Source organism: Nymphalis io, chromosome 5 (genome assembly GCF_905147045.1).
Source record: "Nymphalis io chromosome 5, ilAglIoxx1.1, whole genome shotgun sequence".
NCBI classification, from domain to species: Eukaryota; Metazoa; Arthropoda; class Insecta; order Lepidoptera; family Nymphalidae; genus Nymphalis; species Nymphalis io.
This window is the reverse complement of record NC_065892.1, coordinates 8862739-8888473: the sequence shown is the minus strand read 5'-3', so window position 1 is coordinate 8888473 and position 25735 is coordinate 8862739. Positions and strand designations below refer to the sequence as shown.

Here is a 25735-nt window from a genome sequence, read left to right as displayed (position 1 = left end):
AATCTTTTATCACTTAAAATAAAATTATGCAATAAGAAACTAAATTCATTCATTTAAAATTTTAATTTTGTTAAAAATTTTAATGCATTTTAAGCGGCCATTGTCAGTATTAAAATGTTATTTGAGTTTTCAGTCCTAATTTTCCAATATTGATTATGGTCACCGTAGATTATGTTGACCTTTTACATATTCCGTGACAGCGTAATTACATATTTGATATGAGCTATTTATTTATTAAAATACTGAATAATATATATTTTATTATTATGTATTCATCTATCTCGTTCGTCGTGGTGACGAACGAGATAGATGAAATTTAGAAATTGTTAATTATTTTGTAATTTTCATATTAATATATATAAAAAAAATATATCATTAATTATTGTCCTGATCGAGTTTCGGCCACGGAAGCCTATGTCAAATACTAGCCATTTACGCAGGACATATGCACAAACACAGGTGCACCAGGTCCCCACCCAGTGACGCTGTCAAGGCCATTAGGGCCGACAGCAACAAGTGATTTCGAAAAAAAATAACAGATGACGTTAATCCTACAACCGGAGATGCACATCAAGCGCAGAACCAACAGCTTTACGTGCTTTCTGAGGCACGCTTCACTGCTAATATCAACTCTGACCTGCTACTGAGAATTATTTTTACAAAAACCTAAAAAGTTCTATTAGTCCGACCTTCGAACCTGGGGCTTCGGGATTTGCGCAGCCTTGTAATTAGACCAACATGACAGTGTTTAATATCGTTTGTACGACGGAAATAAATGAAACAAAATATTTTTTATCTGTGTATTTATTCTTTGACGACATTTCATCCTTAACTATGTGCATAAATAGGAAAACGTTATTTACAAATACAATTAATTTTAATTATTTAATTATAAATAATGGCAACAGCCAGCTGCCGCCGTATTTATAGTCCTGAACGATGATGTAGCAAAATCATGTATCTTTGTCGAATAACATTGAGCCATAAAAAATGTTTTATCAAAATATAAACATTACAATTTTATTACAATACATACAGTTTACAATAATTATTATTTTGTTTTAGTCGATACCATTTTTATATCGAGGTAGTATTATTTATTTAATTTTACGAGTGTACACTTTAACTTACGGGAATAATTTAATATTATACAGTAATTATTAATATTAGATACAATAAGTGGATGATGGTTATAATGTATGAGTTATTCAATATGAATTTATTACATTACAATGTAAATTAATAACGGGCAACAAAAAATATGTAAATTATTTTGTGAAAAGAGGTTACATATTTAATTACAGTCTGAGTTATTATACTCTAAATATTTTATAAACTAAAATGTTACGAGCAAAATAGACCCAATTTTTTTTTTAAACTTATATGTACAACAGTTTTTTTTCATATTTTTGAAAAACGTTTCTAATTAGTACAAAAATCTTATGAACATTATATGTAAAGGAACATTACGAGATGAGAAATTAGCGAAATACTTACATTAATACAAATATTCTACCGAATACAACAACTATTCGAATTCACTTTATTATTAAAAAAATATATTTACAAGACGTTTTAACTTAGCCTAAATAGTGAATTGTGCAAAGCGCATAAATTGAGGTAATAACTTAGCGTGTAATGGTGACTAATAATTGACTATATCAAAGAAACGATCTCGTATACCCAAAGCCTAACAGAATTGTCATGGATATCAATTGAAAAAAAAAAAAACGATAAATTCTTGCCACAATAAAGGCGACCTTTAGGTTAAACAAGTGGTAATTTATTGATACTCCAGTTAGAATCGTAAAGCCGTAAATTTTACGGAGCCGTAAACCGAACCGCCGAGTGATTAATGACGTCATTATATAACAACGCCACTCCTTGTGATGATTTTCGTGGTCTGATCTTTTTTATCGTCATCGATATTTAGTTTTGAGGATTGTATTTTTTTCCACGTGTCACCCAACGCTTTGCTGAAGTGGTCGTCTACTCCGCCTTTGGACGTTTGCTTCTCGTTGTCTTTTAATCTCGACGTTTGGATCTGACGCCACGTGTCTCCGAGGGCCTTCGCGAAGTGATCGTCTACTGATAGGCTGGCGTCGTCAACTTCCATTGCGATAATCTTTGCCGGTTTTGGGTCTTCATCGTTTTTGAACTGTATCGGGCTACTGGCTCGGTCCTTAGTGTTGGGTTTGGGACCGGGTTGGGAGTTTTCCGGGGGCGAGTTCTTTTTGAATAGATTCATATAGTCGTCGCCGAGGGAGCGTCGAAAGTGCTCGTCGATGACAGGATCACACATAGACATTGAACCTGCGAATCAAAAACTTAAATTAATGATGGTACAGTTGATAGATTAATTTGTAAAATATTAATATGTCCATAGACTAACTATACTAACGTTTATAGTTTCCTTTAATTAATTAAACTTTTTTCATTCAAATATTTTATCAATTTTTATAATTAAATTCGGTATAACGGTAAATTCTCAAACCATGAGGTTTACACCCAATATTGATAAACAAATAATACTTTAATATTGAAAATTATGAATGGTATTATTAGCTTACCGGGAGGAGAATCGTTGCTTTTTATAACTGAAGGTCTATTATAAGGAGGGGGTGCTGGTCTCGACCGCAATCGCATATCAATAGGAGCTTCGTGCTTCATTCCAGGGTATTCTGGTGGAGCTGAGAATAAAAGAAACTCTTTAATATGAAATGAAGTACTACTAATATGACAGCTCTCTTTTATAAAATGAAGTTTAAATATACGTAGCGGTACGCGGCGAATCTAAAATTATTCTTGTAAATACTTTAATACCCGTTCGTTGTGTATATATTAGCAAGAAATATTGCTTAGGTAAGGTAATTACCTAAGCAATACCTTAGGTAAGATAATAACGTTTTTTTTATTTGTATTATAAACTAATTTATTATTAGTTGTAAGCCAATTATATATCAGTAATAACGCATTGTTTTTAACGTCATAATTAGTTCGTCATCTGTTAATTTTGAAATGAATTATCGACAACAAGCAATACAACGCTATAAATTCAAGACAATTTTGATATATGACAAAAACAGAAAAAGCCAAAAATTTATCCTTGAACACCCATTATTAGGACATATCCAGCAGAATTTAAGGAAATCTTAATGAATCCTTTGACTTAAGTGTGAAGCAATGACATCAAGATCTTGTTTACCTTTTGCGCCGTAATGTTTTAGCTTATATATAATTGTTTGCTATGACTAAGTTTAATTAAAAAATATATAATGTAATCTGGCTAAAGTATATAGAATAGAAAAAGTTTACTTGGTGGCAGGGCTTTGTGCATGCATGCCCGTTTGGGTAGGTACCACCCAATCATCAGATATTCTAACACCAAACAAGCAATGTTCAGTATTGTTGTGTTCCGATTTGAAGGGTGAGTAAGCCAGTGTATCTTCAGGCACAAGGGACATAACATCTTAGTTCCCATGGTTGGTGGCGTATTGGCGATGTTAGGAATGCTTGTATTTCTTACATCGCCAATGGCAATGGGCGTTGGTGACCACTTATCATGAGCTGGCCCATTTGCCATACAGCTATTTCATTAAAAAAACCATATATATGTGATTGAAAGCGTACTGGGAATATTAATAAACTAAATGCTTTTAACGATTTTTATAAATACGGTCCTTTATAAAAATTAGAGCAATGATGAAGAATAATTGAAATTCAAAATCTTTTCAGTATAAACAATTATCCAACAGCGACTTTAACTTGTTTATACGGTCCTGATACCTATCTCAAATGTCAGACTTTATTTGTTCCTTGCATTCAAGAACAAATAATAAAATAGCTCATCAGTTGAAAATGTAATTAATATTAGTTCAAATGGCGTTGTTTTCAATTACGAAATGATCTTATCTGCGTAATGTAAATTATGTCTGTCTATTTGGTATAGTGTCTAGCTTTTAATACCACAGGCCTCGAGTTCAAATCCCGGGTTGGGCATATAGAAAGTTATTTCGTTTTTCTATCGAAACATTCTCAGTGGCAGCTTGGAGTCTGGGAAGTCGCAGTGTTATACAGTGATATACTCCCGTGCCTTGGACATTAATGTAATTTTTTTTTCCATGATTAACATTATTTAAGAGTATGTAAAATGCGTATAATAAATATTGTTAACATCTCTATTCGAATCACTTTTTTGCAAATTTCACTTTTAATTTTGCGTTGTTTATTGATAATAACAAAGCGTGGACTTTGCACGTTACATTTTATAAGATGGGGCAAGGTTATTTTGCACGTCATAAATGATCCGAGGACATACAGTATTATGTTCGACTTGTTAAGAATATAATATTTGTTTTGAACAATAATTTCAATGATTCATTTTTCCAATTACATACATAATTTTCATTTACGTATTGTAATTATTAGTTTATAAAGATATCTTAATAAGATATTAATAATACCATATATTTGTTATAAAAAAAATATCATAAGCAGAACAGTGAACTAAGTACCTTTAGATCAATATACTAATCTATGTATTTACGTAAATAGTTTCATTAATATGATCAGTGGGGTAGCTAGGCGGATGAAGGACCCGGTGCGGCGTTGCATTGATGTCATACAAAATTATATATATTGTATGAGTACCATACTCATACAAAATGTATATAGAAATTTTGATGACTTTTTTCGCACAATAAGATCATTTACTATTATTACTGCCAACAATATCTAATAAAAAAATCTTAATTGTTTTTTTTTGTATATATTGCTCCTATGATACCTCTCAGCTAAGGCTTAGTGCACCTCAACGTGTTGAGTTAAGATAGACTGACGAGCTAATGTTCTTTGGTAAATATTGATTTCACTTTTTAAGTCGCCTTCCTTTATAGATTTCTTACAGTGCCACTGATACCATCACAAATATAAACTACTACTTAAAACGTCAATTAATCGCCAATTATGAAATTAAAGATGTTATGTTTTTTTTGGGAAAAACGTTCTGCACTAGCCGCCTTCGCCTTGCCGGCCCGCAAGATGCCTCTTCACGCCTCGTTTGAAGGAACCCGGGTTGTAAGAGGAGGGGAACACGTGAGCTGGTAAGGAATTCCATTTTTTGGAAGTGCGACAAAGAAAGGAGTTGCCAAATTTCTTTGTTCGCGATGGAATTGATGTCACAGTTAGGCGGTGACATCGAGAACCAGCTCGCGTGGACTTAAGAAGCAAGGGGGATGCGGGAATTAGAGAGAATAATTCCTCACAGCACTCGCCGTGATACAGTCGATAGAAAGCGCTCAGTGCTGCTATCTCACGACGCAATTGTAAAGGTTCAAGGGTGACCTTTACGTCGCCAATAATGCGTACGGCACGTCGCTGCAACCGGTCCAAGGCCTCAAGTAGGTACTTAGCGGAGCCATCCCAAAGGTGCGAACAATATTCCACGCAAGACCGTACCTGTGTTTTGTACAGCAAGCACAGTTGTTGTGGCGTGAAAAATCGCCGCACCTTGTTCAGAACTCCGAGTTTCCGTGAAGCTGTTTTTATAACAGCCTCGATGTAATCCCTTGGACTAAGGTCGCAGCGAACGTCAATCCCCAGCATGGCGATTTTGCTTTGCATCACCAGCGGAGTACCACAGAGGGAGGGAAGAGGGGAAAATGTTGACTTTTTCGCCGTGAGAGCGCATACCTGTGTTTTCTTGGCATTAAACTCAACAAGATTATCAGAGCCCCATTTGGCGATGAGCTCTAATGTCCTATCGAGTTCAATGACAAGATTCTCCCGCCTCTCCTCAGTTTCCGCCCGCCCAGCCACTGCGCGTCCGTGGTATCCACCATGCACTGTACTATCGTCTGCATAGCAATGTATGTTCCCAAGGGAGAGCATATCATTGATATGCAAAAGAAAGAGTGTGGGAGATAGCACAGATCCCTGGGGGACCCCAGCATTCACTACATAGAATTGTGAAGCGCAACCATCTACTAAAACACGAAGGCTACGCTTGTGTAGGAAGCTGGCAATCCAGGTGCATAGCTGAGCAGGCAGACCATATGACGGTAGCTTGGAGAGAAGACTTCTGTGCCAGACCCTGTCGAAAGCCTTGGAGATATCGAGGCTGACAGCCAACGATTCTCCATGCTTGTCGATAGCTTCACCCCAGAGGTGTGTTACGTACGCTAGAAGATCACCTGTGGACCGTTTTGGTCGAAACCCGTACTGACGATCATTAATTAGACAGTGATCTTCTAGGTAATGGATCAGTTGGTTGTTTAAAATCCGTTCCATCACCTTAAAAAGTACTGAGGTGATAGCTATTGGCCGATAATTTGCCGGGTCAGACCGATCCCCTTTTTTGGGAACCGCTTGCACATTAGCTCTTCTCCAAGCCTCCGGCACACTTCCCGAAGAGAGAGAAAGTTGGAACAGGCGCGTTAACACAGGAGACAGCTCCGCTGCGCACTTCTTCAGCACTTTGGCTGGTATTCCATCGGGACCGCTAGCTTTCCGTACATCAAGTGATTGCAGCTCCGCACGCACATCACGTTGCCTGATTTTGATGTCAGGCATCGTATGGCCACATGCAGGAATTGTAGGTAGCAGTGCACTACAATCATCGATGACGGAATTGTCGGCAAAGAGTTTAGCCAGGAGATCAGCTTGCTCTTGCGGACTGTGAGCTAGCGATCCGTCCGGATTTCTGAGCGGTGGCAGCGAAGGTTGGCAGAAATTGTTTTGCACAGACTTGGTCAGACGCCAGAAGCTACGGGAGCCCCTAGGATGCGACACAAGGTCATGACCAATCTGTACAATGCGCTGTGCATCCGCTCTCGTGTATGCCTTTCTACAGGACTTGGAATTTTTATTATAGTTTGCTTTCAGTTAGTCAATGTTAGATGCCCCGCTAATACAGCCGTTGATCCACTTGCGATATGCCGCCTGCTTAGATGATACAGCATCGGCACATTCACGAGTGAACCAACGGTGTCTCTTGTGCCTGACTGGCTCACTCATCATTCAAACCGAAACAGCCAGAATATCTGGTTGAGTGGTTTGTACCTAGACGTAATTGCGTAATGTAATGCCTTACTTCAATTAAATACATGGATTGTTCATGATTTGTTTATGAAAAATAGCTCAACCTACCTTTACCATTGAGTGCTAGATTTGCAGGCGCATCATCTATTTCATCAGATAGTTCACCGTCGCTATGACGCTGCGCGCGCGCAATTGATGCTGGTACGCTACGCCGCTCGTTGAATGATTGTGACCGTAGTGCCATTTTGCCGTTCTCCCTGAAAGTTAAAACATACCTATATAATAAAAGTTAATTTTTTTTTTAATTAACGTTGATAATAGATTGCGTCTCTTAATTAGCGTGTAATTATATTAATTTATTTTTTTATAAAAGGACTGCTTACTTTGGTCTGTATTCTGGCTGGCGCACGGACCGCCGTTCCCGCCTCCACTTGCCGGTGAGCTCCTTGGTCTGCGCACGCGGCGCCTCAGGTGACAGCGTACGGTCACCCTCCGATTCGCCGCTAGAGGCCGTACTCGGGGTTTCTGAAATAATGTTTATATTAATTTAACATTCAATTCCGTTGTAATGTTAATAATTTAAAAGATAATTAAATATGTGTCTGAATTTTATAAGCGTTAAGTTGAAGAACATCACGCAAATCATCGAAACGTGGCAGTTTAGTTCATTATTATAAAAATATAACTCTAACATATTAACTTCAGTAGTTTATACTCAACTATCCGACAATTATCAAATAAAATGCAAAATATCAATATAAATAAGTGCACTACTTAACAAGCAACAAGTAAACTATAAAATCATCGTAGGTTAAAATATAACTGAACGTATTTTTTATACGATTTTTTTTTCCAATAATGTCAAGTTGGCTAATTTTTGGTCTTTTTTTTCAAATAACATTATAAATTCCGACGTTTTTCAAAGAATCATTCTGTTTCAATTTTTCTCTCCATATAAGCGTGCTGGAAGTAGAGACGGTGATAGTCCAAGTGGCTGGAATCGAACTAGCGGCTTTCATTTCAAATCGTATGCCGATGAGGATTGAGAACTTTATACATTTTATTGAATTAGATTAGTCAATGATTATTTCTGCCGTTATTTTTTGTTACGCAAATTCAAAATATTATACTTCTATCATAATCTAGTAGATAAAGTGTTTAACAGTTTTCTAATTAATTAATTTGAGTAATTATAATTGAAGTTATTATAATATTTATATTGAAGTAATTTATAGATTTATTCATAAACAAAACATTTCCTGTCAACTTTGTTATATGTATAATTATAGTGTTTGCTTTATATACTTGTTGACAAGAGGAGCCGGATATTATAATTATTTTCATAGCGGAGTACTTTGAAGTAAATATGTTTATTATTGTTGTTCGTATAAGGGTATACGATTTAGCAGGAAAATAACTGATTTAGTACACCATTGATTGTAGAGCACAAACTGCATGCAATGCACTTAGATATTGAAAAATTAAAGTAATTATACCTTTATTTGGAGACGTCATCCACGGTTGCCATAGAGGCATATTAAACTTAGGCGACTGAGGCGGTTCCATTGAACGCAATTCCAGACTACTTGAAGAAGTCCGAGCCAAAACAAATAAATAATGCGGGAGTTCCATCATCGCAACACCATAAGAACACTCAAAATCATGACATATTAAAACACCCAATTTCTACACTAAAACTTTGTACTTCAAAAAACTGCCAACAAATTAATCAATCCTTTTGGAAATTGGAGCGATTTCTATATAGACAACACATTGGCGTCCCTGCACAGGTAACACTGAAGGTCGACTGAATAAAAAACGAGCTGGAAGAGATTACATTGGAATAAATAAATGAGATGAACAAAAAATAAACCGAAAAAGAAAAAGAGCATCATGCTACATCCACGCGGCCGGACGTTGCGGCGCTTCCTTCGAACCTTGTGGTACAGGGTGTGAACAAACTGTCGATATCAAACTGATAGCAAACTTTCAAGCTTTCCTCTTTGATAACATACTTTATAATGTTCATAACGAGAGTGCACACGTATTTGAATGCCTATTGTTATGGTTACTCGGAAATATGTTGATAACTGTCATCGAGGGCACGATCTTCACGTGACCTCATCTCGTTTGCACAAAGAAACAGACGACATTACACATTTTTGTGTTATACATTCATGACCTTATTTTGTGATAGCATTGTTCTATATTGTTCTAAATAATAAAATGTCTGAGTGTTTCTTTGGTGTGTTTTATGTTAAGGTCAATTTACTGAGAGTATATACTACTCTTAGTTGATTTATAGGAATTTCTGTAGGTTCTATCATTCGGTGGTTCAAAATTGATAAGGTGTATTTACCACCAGCCTGTATAAGAATATATCAACCTGTTCGGTCCATTCATGAAAGTGCGTGAGCGCAGGGTGCGGGGATTAATGAACCCTCTTTACTCTTCGCCCTTCCTTCGCCCATACAGCCTTTCTCTATAGCAAATGCAACTTTGAACTTTATTATTTTAGCACTAAAGTAATATTTTGTTTAATATTTGGATCTATGCCAAAGAAACATTGTCATAAATCGAAAGTGAATCGTATTTAGTTTGCAGCAAAGTACAAAATGAAATGCGAAAAATACAACTAATGATCAAGTTTAAATTACGGTGGTTGTATCCTTGGAAGGTTGTTTTATTTTGATGCACGCGGGCAGGGAGTGGGGAGATGGGTGAAGTTGAACTGTGAGAAGTTGCCGCGTTGTACCATCGTATAGGCATTAGCTTTTTATTGTCTAATAGAGCGAAGGTAAAAGGCTGCCGACAGGTAGATTCAGGATGGCGCCGCTAGATTAATTAAAGTCTGGTACTAATACAATAACGCACCTAGACTTGGAATCTTCGTGTTGTACAACTGTTATTCAGGAATGCGTTTCGTTCAAATTACTCAAGTAATGTAATCAAAGATGCAATTACTAAATCGACTTATTTCATGCTTTACTTAGCATTGTTACTAGCGAACAAATAATCAACATAACTTTCGATCTGATGATAATTATATGAGATAATTCAGTGAGACAAGATAGCCCAATGGATAGAATACGTCAATAATAACAGAAGATCGCGGGTTTAATTCTGGGTAAACACGACTGATTTTTTATATGCTTAATTTTTGTTTAAAACATCGTGGTTAGTGGAAAAGGTAAACGTGAAGAAATCTGCATGTCATGAAGCAGCGTGGTGGAGTAGGTTCCAAACTTTCTTCTAAGAAGGAGAAGGCCTAATCCCAGCAGTGGGCCATTTACAGGCTTGTCTATTATATGAGATAATAATAGTTAAAAAATCACGCGACATTGTCTTTGTGTAAGAAATCTTTTGTCATCGGCGTACAATTTCTCAAGTTCCAGACATGACGCCGAAGGGAAATATATTTTAAATTGCCCGTGGAGTGTAATTAACAGACGGCTTTTTATTTCTTTCAGTTTCTTTTTATTTGGTTCGCCGCGCGCCGCTTATTCAACCGGAGCGCCAGGCTTTGGACCGGCTACCTGACTGTCATAATCTACAATAGACCGACAAATAAAATTATAAAATAGATCTATTTAACTAATAGCTGTTGATTATTTAAAATATTATTGTTTAAGTTCGAATTCTTGAATTTGGTGGAATTTTATCGATTCCAAGGTTTATCTAACATTTGAATATAACTTGAATATTAACAAACGATTGACGATAGTTGGCAGATTTGTCGATTCTAAATTGCGCCAGAACAATTTTTATTAAAATTAAAGTGGCTTTAAAAAAATACCTGAATTTAAATGCCTTACCTGCCATGTTACCTTTCTACAAGTAAAATTTTATTATTTAGTTGAGTTAGCTTACATTGTCAATAATTATTACTGTTATTTTAACATTAATATTACAATATCTTATGAGTTACAATGAGTACTACTCGTATATAAAATGAATACGTATTACGGGTAATAAAAACATGTATTTTATATAAATCTATTGTATACAGTGTAGAAGAATAACTTGCGAATTCTTGCCTTGAGAATCTTGTAATTCTCTTCCATACAATTCTTATTCCCACAGACGTGTAACTTGCTTGTACTTAAATATTGAAATATTTAATTTTATTTTTTATAATGGCGTCTGACAATAAGTACATAATATTGGCATTGCACAGTACATTCTTTTGCCAATTCGCTGTCAGCCATGGGATTCATTGATTAAAGATCAATGTTTCGTGCCTTTTATGACGTAACAATATTATATTCGTTACATCAGCGATGTGAAGGATACCTTGTAAAACTAGAAGTAGGTGGTCCCACTCAAATATCAGTTAGTCTAGTACTTTTATGTCATATTAAAAACAATTTATAATCCGTACTGCTTATTTCATTTAGTTATTTTAAGAGTGTAATATATTTACTGCTTATTTCATTTAGTTATTTTAAGAGTAATATATTTAAGACGTTGCGCTTGTCGTCTACTCTGAAGGTTAGACTAAATAATCTATAACTGATACTTTATATTGAGAAACATAACGTTTTTATGTTCAGTCGTTTAGTACATAAATTAAATCGTAAGATGAAATAACGATGTTATCATTTCTTTCACCAGTATTTACATCGTTTCATCACAACGCCACATTCAAATACTGTTTAATATCACTGGTTTCAAGAATTTGGCTCATGCGTTAATATGTCAGCGATTCAGTTGGCAAGGAAGAGATTTTAAACATCTAAAATCAAGAACAAAGAATCCATATATCAAATTGAAAGAGCTTAAGGCATTGTGCAGATGTAAAACATTTAAAAATGTAATTAAGTAAAAGATTTATCTATCGAGTTAGTAAATCAGATACAATTTTAATTTAATTCCTTAAATTATATTTCATATAGCCTGCGGCATAGCGCGGTAAGGATCGAAAGGATGCGAGTAATTCGGTGGCGGGCTGGCGAGCATGCGCATCCGACGTGCGCTGGTTGCTTAGGGCAGTTTATTTGCACGCACGCATCGATTATTTACCCGGATGGGGAAAGGGAAATTGTATTTGTTCGACGAACGAATGGGAATTTATTTATTTGATGTTTATATTATATTTACATTCGTTTGGCAAAAACTCGAATTTCTGATATATTATGCTTATAAGAAATTGTCTGGGCGAAATTATTTATCGTGGAGGCAAAATTATAAGATTTGTAAAAATTTGGACTTCGCACTTTCGAAATCGGGTCAATTACAATTAATTAGACATGCAAAAAAATTTGAATTACAAGTTTATTATTCTTATATACCTAACAAATTAAAGTCAAAACAAATTTTCTTAAAAACTTTAATGTGTGTTGTCAGAGTTGAAATTATAATTTTATCTTTATTTCCGTTTTATTTAGACCATTTACGAAACGAGATTATGCATTACACGTTCTATTCAAGACATTATAAGTGTACAGTAGAAGTTAATTGTATTCAAATTCTGCGTTGCGTGAAGGCAGTAGCCGCGTCCGCGCGTCCGTGGCCGCAGGCTAGTGCTTGGTTATTCAACATCTCAGATAACAGCCGCATTAATGCCGGTATGTAAGTATCCACGCAACACGCACGCAGTTTTAAAAGAACCACGCGAACTTGGCAATGCAGTAGCTCATATATACATTTAAAACATGACATCGTTGACTTATAAGTGACGAGCTAAAATATAGCCTTTTTCATGTTACTAGTTTAAATATATTATAAATGTGAAAGTATGTTTGAATGACGGTCATTAATCGAATCGCTGAATAAATTTTAATTAAGTCGATATGATGTGTAAAAATCGATTATAATCTTGAATAGTAAAATACATATTAATTTTATATTCACATATTAGAAAAGAACGACATAATAAAATTACATAAATTGAAGATTGATGTCTGTTTATTAAGATATAATTATCACTACATTATGAATGGAATTGAAATTAAAATATTACTAATAAACTTAATTAAAAAGTAAATTATTTTCTGTGATGTTTTTGCTATCTACTTACATATATTTATAAGGAGATCTTATAAGTTACATATATGTATTATTATTTTTTAATTTTTATTGTACAAATGTACTATTTACGATAAGATAAAGCGAAAGTTAAAAATAATACGATCCGAACTACATTCAATTAAAAGATGTAATTAATAAAAGTAAAGTAAAAGTAGATTATACAATTATTATAAAACCATTAGCAAAATTGACAAAATATAATATTGAGTATAAACTCAAAAAATAATTGCTAAACGATTCAATATCTGTTTAGGCTTTGTTTTACTTTATTTAGTGAAAGCTGTATATTATTTTGTTTTTTATACATTTAGTTTTTCTTTTTATTAGATTAGATGTGTGTGTTTTAATTATATGTATATGTTAGTTTGTCTAGAGTTTATGTTGTTAAGCCGAGATGGCCCTGTGGTAAGAACGCGTGAATCTTAACCGATGATCGTGGGTTCAAACCCGGGCAAGCAACACTGAATTTTCATGTGCTTAATTTGTGATTATAATTCATCTCGTGCTTTACGGTGAAGGAAAACATCGTGAGGAAACCTGCATGTGTCTAATTTCACTGAAGTTCTGCCACATGTGAATTCTACCAACCCGCATTGGAGCAGCGTGGTGGAATAAGCTCCAAACCTTCTCCTCAAAAAGAGGAGAGGAGGCCTTTAGCCCAGCAGTGGGACATTCACAGGCTGTTACGGTTACGGTTATGTTTGTTAGTTTAACGCAACACAAGGCCATGGGTGTCACGATTAAAAATTAATATTTTGTTTTTACTAAATAAATAAATGTCCCACTGCCTGGCTAAGGCCTCCTCTCATTTTGAGGAAAAGGTTTGGAACTTATTCCACCACACTACTTGAATGCGGATTGTGTCGCAGATTAATATGAGAGACATGCAGGTTTCCTCACGATGTTTTCCTTCACCGCCTACCACGAGTTGAATTATAAACTCAAATTAAGCATATGAGAATTCAATGGTGCCCGCCTGGGCTTAAACTCATTCATCAATCATTTCGGTTAAGCTTCACGTGTTCTAACTACTGAGCCATATCGGCTTATATATTAAATTTATTCTAAAATAACACTGTTGAAATTTTAAAAGCTTATCAACGATTATATAAATTCGTATTTACGTTTGAAAAAACGACAGAAATTATGTACAACGACAAAACAATTGATAAGTATTTATAATGTATTCTATCGAGTGTTCATCGGTTGACACATCTGACATCTGTTTACGTCGCGAAGTAATATTATTATAAGGAAGGCGGATGCAAGCAGCGAAAGTGCGGGAAGCGCTCAAAACAATTCCGCATTCCGTAATTTAGTATATGTATATGTACGTGTGAACAGTAAGACCTACTTTGTTTTATATGTCTATGTCTAAGACACAATCAAGGACAGTTATGACAATATGAGCCCGCCATGTGTATTCTTGCCTACCAAGATCAGCGTTATTGTTAATCGGTGCTGATCGTTATTCTAAGCTCATTTGACTGGACTAAAAATATGTATAATAAATAGATAGCTCTTGCTGATGTTTCGAGTGCTAAAATAATAGCAGTCAAATAACAGTTGAGTTTAGAGGTTGGTAAAACAGAATGAGCAGTATTATTGAATTGCTAATCGTATGTTGTATCGTTCCTTTATTTTTAAAATTATATTTGAACTACATATTAACGAGTTCTAAGCATTTTTCTGTAATGTTTTATTGTACATTGTTGATACAGTATAAGTACATAAATAAATATAATTCAATTTCAATAGTTTAGTATGGAGGTATAATTTTATTAAAGCAATCATTTAACATACACCTAGAGCCATCTGTTATAAAATTTTAAAGATTTATTTTTGTGTCTACAGCGCCATCTATAATAAAAAACATACCTTTATAACTTGACTCATGTTTCCCACAGAGGGAAGCACAGTCGATCGCGTTTCTAATTTCAGTATCTATAGAAACCTTGTTTGACCAGCAAAAAGTATGCTTAAAATATGTGAAGGCTTTTACGTGACTTGATGATCTAAAGGAATCATAAGATTAAATAAAATGTTACTTATTTAATGGACAACATTAGAAGATTTATTATAGGTAAAGAGAAAAAAAAACTAATACTTATTAAATTTTATTTTTATTTTTCTGACTGTTATTTATTTTGTAAAGAAACAAATCAGTAGATCTGGATAAATTGAATGTTTATTGCGTTTAGGCATTATTTTACAAGTGAAAAAAATTGGCATGGGAATTAAAAGTTGTAAAAAAAGGTTGGGAAACAAATCCTTTAAAATAAGGTCCTAGTCCTCCCCTTTTAAACACATACATACAGACGTACAGAGTTACCATCTTTGTCAATTTAATAATGTTATAATAAAATTAACTTAAATCCAATAATTAATTTAAAAATAATATAAGCGTAGGTAATATATTAAATTATAGGAGTTTTTATTGAACATCTTACAATTAAAAATTGAACATTATTTTAGACAAAATTAGTTTGACTATTTGTCAAGTTTTTCCCACACCGCCCATGTGTCAACTTCTAACAGTATCATGGTTAAGTTTAGACGTTTACAAAGTGGCGATAATGAATTTCTTAAGTCATTTGGTATGACTCGCCAATATTGTAGAGTCCCAAATTATCATTTTGAACCTTGCTATTTCGGTCGATCTGTCATTATGTCGTATTATCGATGGAACTCAGACGCGTACGCTGTTTAACACGGTCGCTTTAGTTAGTGTAGACGATAATAAAATAATCAATAATATAGGTACGTATAGTTATGTCCAGTGATGCAACAGCCGCTTATTCATTTAGGCATGCCGCGCCTAGGAATGTTATGCAATAATAATTAAGTATTTTTATTTAAATGTTCGAAATATCGAATATCGTTCGTAGTCAAAAACACCAAGATCCTTAAAAAAATTATAAACGCTTCATTGTATTGTATTTTTAATTGGAACATGTCACGTTATACATATGTTATACATTCTCAATAAGTGTATAAAAATTCATACATTGCACCGAATGTTTTATATAAATATTGTCAAGAGAATAGTGTCATTAACCTCTCCAAAACCTATCACATTTAATATTCGTATGACTGCTACGATAAAGAGCAAGATATTCGCGAATATGTGCGATAATTGTGCAAACATTTTACGTTTCAGTCGCATATCTATAATACAGACTCGTTTGAAGCCATTAAACTATTTACATGATTAATTGCATCTGAATGTCCACATACGTCCAGCGTAAAAACATTTCGTAGAGAAACGAGAATCAACTCGTTTTCTCGTTAATAACGAAGATCAAGATGTCAGTTGCGAACGTGATGCTGTAACGCATTGCTAGAAACCTTTCGAATCTCCCTTTGTAATGTTTGTGAAAATAGAAAACAATTATTATTATAAGCATACACAAATCTAATGTCCAATGTCAATAAATGGCAGTTTTCTAATTATGCTACTAATGTCAGATATTTAGTGAATTGGTCTATACTAATACTGTAAATATTTGTTAATTATTTGTCAACATATTAAAAAAAACGATCGATAACATTTTCATTATATCTGTGTTGAAATAGTTTTTATATTCCATAAGAATAAGCGAATTCTTCATAGGGCTACTCTTTAGTTTATTGCAATGGAACCATGTCAGGGCTGCCACGTACGGACACTCGGTATATATATGTACATGGTGCTGTTTTGTTATGCAACACGAAGGTCGTATATATATCGGGGCGTGGACTTAGGTTTGAAAAAAAATATTTCCAGTTAATCGTCTACGTAGTTTGAAAAACAAAATACAAAATTTTTGAACATTATATAATAATTTTTATATTAGTTTCAAATTTTGCTAGCAACGACTAAATAAAGTAAGATGCGAAACTATCTGTGTCTGTCTGTGTGCTAGGCTTTCATGGTTAAACCACTGAAGCGATTTTGATGAAATTTGGTATGAATGCAAGTTTGAATCAAAAGGAAGGGCATAGGCAACATCATACCTCGCCCTCCATCCCCTAGCACGCGGGCGAAATCGCGAGAGAAAACTAGTAATATATATAAAAGGAAAAGTAAATAATATATTTTATTAATTCATATTCATATCTGTTTACTGCATGTGTTTTTTATTTTAAATACTACTATAATATTATGAAAATATTTTAATAAAAAGTGAATAATTTATCTTCATTGTATTCTAATTATATTTTTATTACAAGAAAATGAAGATTAATTAATAATCTTGCATAGTTTTTTGTCTCTATAAATTTCGAGGACATGTAAACAAATGTTTGTCTTCCTAGTTATAGTTAAATATTGTATCGTCGTTTAATTAGATTAAAATAAATTACCGCCGGTTCGGAATATATGTAGATTCTAACGAGCAGAAAACCGGCAAGAAACGCAGCACAATCATTTCCGTTAATTAAGTTGGATAAGTTAAGTTGGAAGTTGGAGGTAACATTAAAAAAAAAACGAATGTGTCCATCAACTCAATCATTCTTCTTCTCATTTTTTTAATTATAAATAATAATTCATCCTTATTATATTCTATGAAATGATTAAGCTTTCTGTACTATATATCTCCATGGTCTGTGTGCAGACCCATCTGGGTGGATGTCACACACAACGGTTGTTTTACCAAACCCGGCCAGTTTAATATTATATTCCATAATTTGTGATACATATCACGCTACTTGCAGGGCCAGTATCTGGGGATCACTTACAATAAGGTACTAGACATAAATACGCACAATGAAACCTACCTAAAATAGAAATCCACAAAAGGAATCGTATGACAAAATTAAGACTCAAAAATCCTACAGATTGCAATGATTACGTATGTACTAATAATCTTTGAATAAGAATTCAAAAAAGAGTAACACAGTGTTAGCTATGTATATGTATAATTAGATAATTATAATTATATATTAAGAAAATTAACTAATAAAAACCACCAAACGTATAAGACAATGCATGTTTGATATAAGATTGCTCTTATTTTTATTAATATTTAATGATGAAAGTTGTACGTTCATTTAAGTGATGTGACAGGACATCACAAAAATGCGCGTGCGTGATGCGAAATGTATCGAAGGAATCCGATAGCAATGAAGTCATCATATAGTAGAATTTCTAATGGCAATGGATTCCATTTCGTTGGCAGCCAAGCGAGAGTGCAGCTATTCGAACTATTCGGACCGTCTCGCGTATTGTCTCAACCTTAGAACAGTTACCACCAGCAGTGGTATAAATCTACCGCAGTACTTTATACGCTGGCTATTACTGCTACTTCTAATGATAATTATTGAAAAACTAGATTCCGTGCCTTCGCACGCATGTCAAAGAGGTTAGGAGTGTGTGTTAGGTACCATATTTCCTTTTCCCAATAAACATATATGCATAATTTCATGATGACCTGTTGAATAGTTAAGACGAGAAAGAGTAACAAACAAAATCACTTTTTCAATTATAATATTAATTAATTATGATCTTTTTTGATAAATTTTAATAAAATATTGGTTCTGTAAATATTATGTAACAATGACTATCGAAATTGGTAGAAATTATTAGCTAAGCCACACCGTTAAATATATACGTATTACATAAGGTACGCTTGATGTAATTTCCACAGTCTATATTCTAAGGCCCCAGTGATCTAACACACTTTGCTAATTACAATTGTATATGTATCGGTACACGGCATTGCTAATGAGTTTACGAATTCCACGAATACCTAAGTAATCATTATTGCTGTTATTGAGTTTTAATTGATTTTCTATAATTCATTGCAATAAAGCTAAAATCATTATATTACAAGGTTCTCGTCCTAAAACATATTTTAATGATACTTGAATTTTAAAAATACATTATAAAATATTAAAATTTCATCAGTTTAAATATCGATTTAATTACAAATTATAAATTGCAGGCGCAATTGAAAACTAATCTAACCCTTTTTTCTAACAAATAACTAAAATATAGTGTAGTGTCTATGCTTTCTGCTTCTTACTTCGTTCTTTTTGTTAATGTCATAATTCTGTAGAGAGGTTACAAATATGTAAAATAATGTAGGAGACGGAGATATTTTCAGGACTGAAACAGAATAATTTTTAAAAATATAAAGTCTCGTTAAAATGAAAAAACTTGACACTGAGATGTCAAAGGTTATGAAAACATATTCTGTGACAACAATAGTGATAAACGATTGCATTCCTAAGAATGTTAGTAACTGTAGTCCGCAACGCAACCTACATTCTGCATTCTTTTCGAAACCGTAACACGCCGCCTCAGCGTTCCGGATATTATTGTACACGCTATATTCATCCCTACTACTGCCTAATAAAGTACATTTCGACGTGAATATTCCGGTATAATGTCAGGTATTGAATTTATAGAGAGCTGTAAAACGGCTACATACAAAGTAGCTTATGATGATTGATATGAGATGTTGATAAGCGAGACGAGATTTCGAATGGCAGTGCTAGTCTCGTAGTCGTTTCAAATCAGCGCTGGGTGCTACGTATTGTTAGCGGTAGATGGTGTTGTAATACGGCGCAAATATTGCGAATAGCATTCGGTTTGTAGAAGGCAGAGCCATGGAGCGTCAGCTCGGACGAGGCCGGCCAAATTCCTGAGCGCTTTCTCTGGTAGTCTGTCGCGCGCGCACGCACGCCGAGCAACGAAAGTAAATGACGATGCGGCTCGAGTCCGCGCTTCTGTCATCGCATTGCATAATTATTTGCTACCCGACAATTGTGTGTAAACAACCAACAATAAGAACTTATCGTTTGACAACTTGCGTGACCAAACTCTGATTAGATATGTCATTACATACCCACATTTATCAGTCGTATCTTCGCAATAGCACCAACTAGCATAGTTAAATAAGAGAAATTGACTGTATGTGATTTATCAAATGAAGAGCGAGATATGCGTTACGTTTTTTACTGAAATAATGTAAGTTGATAACAAACTTATTTTCAGTTATATTAAAATGAAGAAAAATGTACTTGTTGGCGTTTTAAAATATACAAATATATTCACAATTCGTTGGTATGCGGAAATTTCTGACATACAAATAAGTAGGTATATTTTAGTCAGACAGAAGCGTTGTGGGTCGGCTGTAATCTTGCATTTAAAGTTTAACAGCCAAAATAAGCACGTTAACTCTTATTTCGGGTTCTTATATTTAACGAATTCATATTGTATATGAGCAAAATTAAGTATTTGTGTTAAGAGTAACGAGCTGATAAATTCGTTCATATCAATCAATATGCGATTTTGAAATTCATAATTCATTTATTTCAGCATCCTTAAGCAAAACGAATTGTTTCTGAAATATAGTAACTTGACATTACACAATTGATGTTCACCGAACGAATTCAATTGAAGATATGAATGGATGAAGGTTTTTTTTTTAATTTATGTTATAATTGCAGGTGATAAAAACAAACATTCTTTGTTTTAAAATTAATTATGCTGTACTGTCATTCAACTTTTATTCGTGCCTTTACTGATTACTTGAACCGATGGAATAAGGTGTCTTGTTCCTGTTTCTTTTTTCTTTCCTAGATATTTCTAGTTACGTTATCAGTTCAAAAAACATAGTATTTGTATCTCAAAATCACTCATAAGTTCAATTATTCGCAAAATAAGAATTAAATCTTCGATGCTCATTTTTATCATATTAAAAATTTGTAACTTCATCTGCTCGTGTCTTCAATTGTCAAATGCTGTTAAAAAGAACACCTTAATTATAAAATTTCTCGATGTTATAATAAATAGACAGTTTATCGAGTTTTGCGACCCCACGTTACCCGGACGTGTTGCTTGAATGCGCGACCGAAGCAAAAACAAACAATCACTCACGGTACACTGTGAACGATTGGAAAAGCTAAAGTACTCACGTACTTAAATCGCAGCCATTATCATGAAACAAGTCCTATCCGACTGTAATGCATTGTTCATCAGTCGCGGAAAACATGTTCGTTCTCCTGTTTGTGTCAGGTTAACTGGCTCGTGAACAGGATACTTTGATACATTCAAGTCACGTTCGGAATGTTGAAAACATTTAGAGACAACAATAAGATATCAATCGCATCTACAAACAACTACCAATTCTTTAGACTAATGATTAGATTATATGTATATGATGCGTTCACATTTAATTGACGAGCCGGTTGGCGTGGTTGGTAGACACTTGCCTTTCACGCCGAAGGTTGTGGGTTCGATTCCCACCCAGGACAGACATTTGTGTGCATGAACATGTCTGTTTGTCCTGAGTCTGGGTGTTATTATCTGTATAAGTATGTATTTACAAAAGAAAAGTAGTATATGTAGTATATCAGTTGTCTGGTTTCCATAGTACAAGCTCTGTACAAGCTTAATTTGGGATCAGATGGCCGTGTGTGAAAAATGTCCCAGGATATTATTATTATTATTATTTTGTTATAAATAAATATTATTTTAATATAATTTGTTGTCTAGTAATATATATGGGTAAATATTTAGTGGTTTTTACTGTTAGTGGTCCGTCTCTATTTATTTATTTGTCAACACTAACAAGTAGCAACAGATATACACAATAGCCAAACGTCATCATAATTATTTAGGTAATTATCTTTTTAACTGGTGTTCTAAAATAACCTAAAAATTGAAATATAAGTCAACATTGTAAAAACTAAAACATTATAAAAAAAATGTTGAGTCAATAGGATAAAAGTTTTAATAGGTTTTTTTTGTCAATATATTAAAAATAACCTAAATAAAATAAAATAATCCATTGTGAATTTAAATACACAGTGAGAATTTGGAAAATGTTATAATGGAAATATTAAATTGGAATTATTCATATAAATGTTTATAGTTTCTAAATATTATAATGTCGCGCCTCAGTTGATTCTTTTGATCTATTGCATAGTTTAATGATCCTTGTTTCATAAGGAAAATTATTATTGTAATTGGTTGTTATTTAAATCGTTCAGAAATGAAGAATCATAGAAAACAAAAATCTTCATAATCCAATAGTAAAAAAAAATGTTAAATTAGAATGCAAGAAACGCGTCATTCTGACTAATAGTAAATCAACAATCTCTCTATATCTTCTTCTCTTTCTAACATTCAACTCAATGTATCGGTACCCTTACTACGGATGACGATTAACAATGTCAGCTGGAATCTGGAATGTGACCCGCCTACAAGGCCGCGCGTCGAGTATTGATAGCTAAAGTCATTCAAACAAATATCAAAACTAAAGAGCAACTTTACACTAATTATTACGATTATATGCTACGATTACAAATATAGATTCTAATAAAATATGATAGCATATTTGATAAGGATTTATCGTACAAAATTTTACTGTCCTGATTTTGCAATATTGAAGTAATGGTGGCAGTTTTATTTTAAGTGAACCAATATAATAAGTACTTATTAATTATATAAAAATAATGTTTATATGTGGTTCACTTTAAATAAAACTGCCATCAGTTTCTTACATCTGTATCACGCAATTTTTTTGCTTACATTGTCCAAATCTGAGCTATATTTAATTTAATTTCAAATCTCTAGCTGTCTAGGGAGTCCGTTAAAAACCAATTCCAAAATTCCATATTCACAGACATTGCCCAAAGCGAATTAATACAAATGCGTTAGTTAAAACTGTTTGTTTCAAGAAATTACATAACAAGAACATATTAAGACAAATCTTGTTAAATTTCAATTTATGTGCTTTAGAGGTATGTGTATAAATTAAGCATTTTTTTATTCAAGCAAAATATGCCAGTTGTAATAGATAAATTAAGGATTTCAGTAATATTAGGACATGTTACATCAAGGATATGAAGGATGATCTTAAGAGTGGTACTGACATAGCATTGTATGCAATTGATAAATGTTCATCTTAACGACACTATAAGCGAAATAATAAATAAAAACTTAAAACCGGTCGATCATGTTCCGGAAAATAAACAATATAGATTGTATACTACCGTCAAACGTATCGCAAGATGTATTTGTTAAGCAGCTAAAGGTTTTGTATAGTTCGAAAACTCCTAGGGATTTTAAAAATTTCTACACAATAGTGGGATCTTCATTATGAATTGAACTGAAATGATTGACGTTTGTTGTGATGTTGCGCATCTCGGCATAAGTTGTTGTTGATATGCCGAATAGTAAGTACTTATTGAGAAAAAATCGTAATTGAAATTTTTATTTGCTATGAAGTTTTCGTTGTCGGTGAGCCAAGATGCATGAAAATGTTTTGTCTTAACTGATCTACTTGATGTAAGGTTATTGTCGAGCTGATATTGTACTTAACAGCCTGTAAATTACCCACGGGGCTAAGGCCCTCATTTTCACCATTTTAAGGAAAAGGTAGAGCTTACTCTACTACGCTGAAGGTTGAACTGGAACAGTTCTTATTTCTAAACTCCACAATACTAAATATTCAAATGTACACATTAGAAATCTGTATAGCTTCTTAGTCTAAAATAAAATGTATACAATAACATATAGGCAGATGAAGATGCTTCAAACAGATAAAAGTTGAACATTGTCGTTCATGAAAAACTCCATTCAAAGGAAACCAAAAAATATATATTTACCATTCCATTTGTTACTTTGAAAGTTGACAAAATATACTAAAAAACTACTAAAATAAGTAAAACAGGAGTCGTTTCATCATCATGAGTATATTTTGTTTCATATTTTAAAGCTGCGGCCCTTTGTGTCGAATTACATCAGCCATGTGGGCAGATAGTGTATCAACGACTTGCCGCCTGACATTTCTTTTTGTTTTGGAATCTATAAATAGCTTCTCATAATCAGTTTCATTTTGCATACATACACTCATTAGAAGGAAATCGTTTATTCATCCTATATCTATTTGGCGGAACTTAAAATGTTTAAGTTGTCGCACGATTGTATTAAATATATAAACAATATATACGATAGCCTTATTATATAGCCTCTGTATGGCGTAGCGGGGAGAGCACGTGTATCGCAGATAATAGTCGCAGGTTCGAATCTGAGCGAGTTCGACATCGAGTTTACATCTGCGATTTATCAACGTGTTCGGCGGTGAATGTAAATATTTAAAACGATGTACATAGTATTTGTAGTTTAAAAGATTTTTTGTGCAGAATAAACAATTCTTTACTAAATAATGATAAGATGCATTTACCTAGCAACAGGACATCTACCAGTTTTAAATAATACATCTCAAATGTTTTGATTAGAGTCCATTACATACCAGTTATTTGTATTCATGGTCCGCTTTGTCGTATAAATTAAGTTGTATTTTACAATAGTTACTTACCAAAACCATCCGAATCACTAGCGGGGTAAGCTGGACATGGTTGCACCATTGTCGCCGCGCGTGACAGCACATCCAAGGGCGATTCTACTTTTTTCATTTTGTATTTTCTGAAAGATAAATAGTTAGTGTGTAAAATTTAAAAGTGGTACAGTTTAGTTTATAATATAGTTAAAAGAAACAGCAAATGCAAAATGTTATAATAAAAAATATTGAATTTCAATTAGATGCATTATTAGCTAATATTTAATTAATACCACAATATATTGATATATTTTTTGGAAAATAAGAAATTGATGATAATAATTAAATTCTTATCAATCATCCGAAGTAAATAAGAACGACGAGACGTTATTTCAATTTGGTTTTCTAAAGCGGAAACAAACTAAGTCGGGGAACGTAAAAATATTTGGCTCAACGAATGAATGTCGTTGCGATAATACATAAAATGGCATGCAAATACCGAGGCGAAAATTCCACGGCACGTAAACGGCTAGACGGTGGACAGACGTCCGAGCTGCGCGGCTATCAAGTAAATAAGAGATGACCGAACAAAGAGTTGTGAAACGTACGCATACCGTCCCCGCGGGAACACAGCCAATGGACCACTAGTGGATCGGGCGAGCTCTGCCAGTTGAAAATGTGACATTATGATTTGATTAAACTGACACAAATAGTTTAGTTGACAAACATATGTTGCGATTTAGTAATGATGCGACTGACTTCTGTTTTGATTTCGATAGGACTATATTCCGATACATGATTTTTTTACAATTATAAAGAGAAAATAAAAATTTATATAAATGATTTAGACGTCGTATAATTAACAATGTGTTATTTTTTTGTTATGAAAATGAGGAGTATCGTTACGATGTACATCGTTAATGATTAGAATAGTTATTTTTGTCGTTATCCTAATTATTTATTTTTTATCGCATTTCATTAAGCGATATAAGTGATTAAGGACATTCCAAACATATCCGACATCATTTCATAAATAAGACCCCGATGAATCTTAATGAACGTAATAAATGACGTGTAATTCCTGGAATGTGGATATACGTATGACATTATACTTTCAAAAGTCGAGATCGTTGTCCGCGGATGGAATAAGGTGAACAAAAAATTTTGGAGTGATAGTGCGATGGCTGCGTTAACGATGAGGAATTTGGTACATGAACCACAATAGAATTTTTCTCGGAGGCGGAGTCACGCGTAGGTACGGGCGTGCGGTATGCCGGCCAGTACGTCGGAATAGATCACCAGCCGGGTGTACGTAGAGTTAACAAAAATAGTTACATATTTAGAAGTTTTATGTATCTTTATCACGCCAAATATATTATTTCCTGCCACGATTT

At 33.8% G+C, this 25735-nt stretch overlaps 1 protein-coding gene across 1 annotated transcript; it reads right to left on the bottom strand.

Annotated features, from left to right (window-relative positions):
* Positions 1-788: 788 nt before the first annotated feature.
* Positions 789-24898, bottom strand: LOC126768830 (uncharacterized). Its single transcript, XM_050487178.1, has 6 exons — positions 24841-24898; positions 24381-24487; positions 7422-7563; positions 7147-7295; positions 2571-2690; positions 789-2313 (listed from the first exon to the last, which is right to left on the bottom strand). The coding sequence occupies exons 2-6, from the start codon at positions 24475-24477 to the stop codon at positions 1865-1867; spliced, it is 957 nt and encodes a 318-aa protein (XP_050343135.1). The 5' UTR covers positions 24478-24487; positions 24841-24898; the 3' UTR covers positions 789-1864.
* Positions 24899-25735: the final 837 nt, after the last annotated feature.

Bases quoted from the DNA above. Each gene is read 5' to 3' on its own strand.
- LOC126768830 (XM_050487178.1), bottom strand. From the start codon at position 24,477: ATGAAAAAAGTAGAATCGCCCTTGGATGTGCTGTCACGCGCGGCGACA. The intron at 7,564-24,380 runs GTAAGTAACTAT...ACATTATTTCAG, and splicing joins TAGTGATTCGGATGGTTTTG to AAACCCCGAGTACGGCCTCT. The intron at 2,314-2,570 runs GTAAGCTAATAA...TTTGATTCGCAG, and splicing joins AAGCAACGATTCTCCTCCCG to GTTCAATGTCTATGTGTGAT.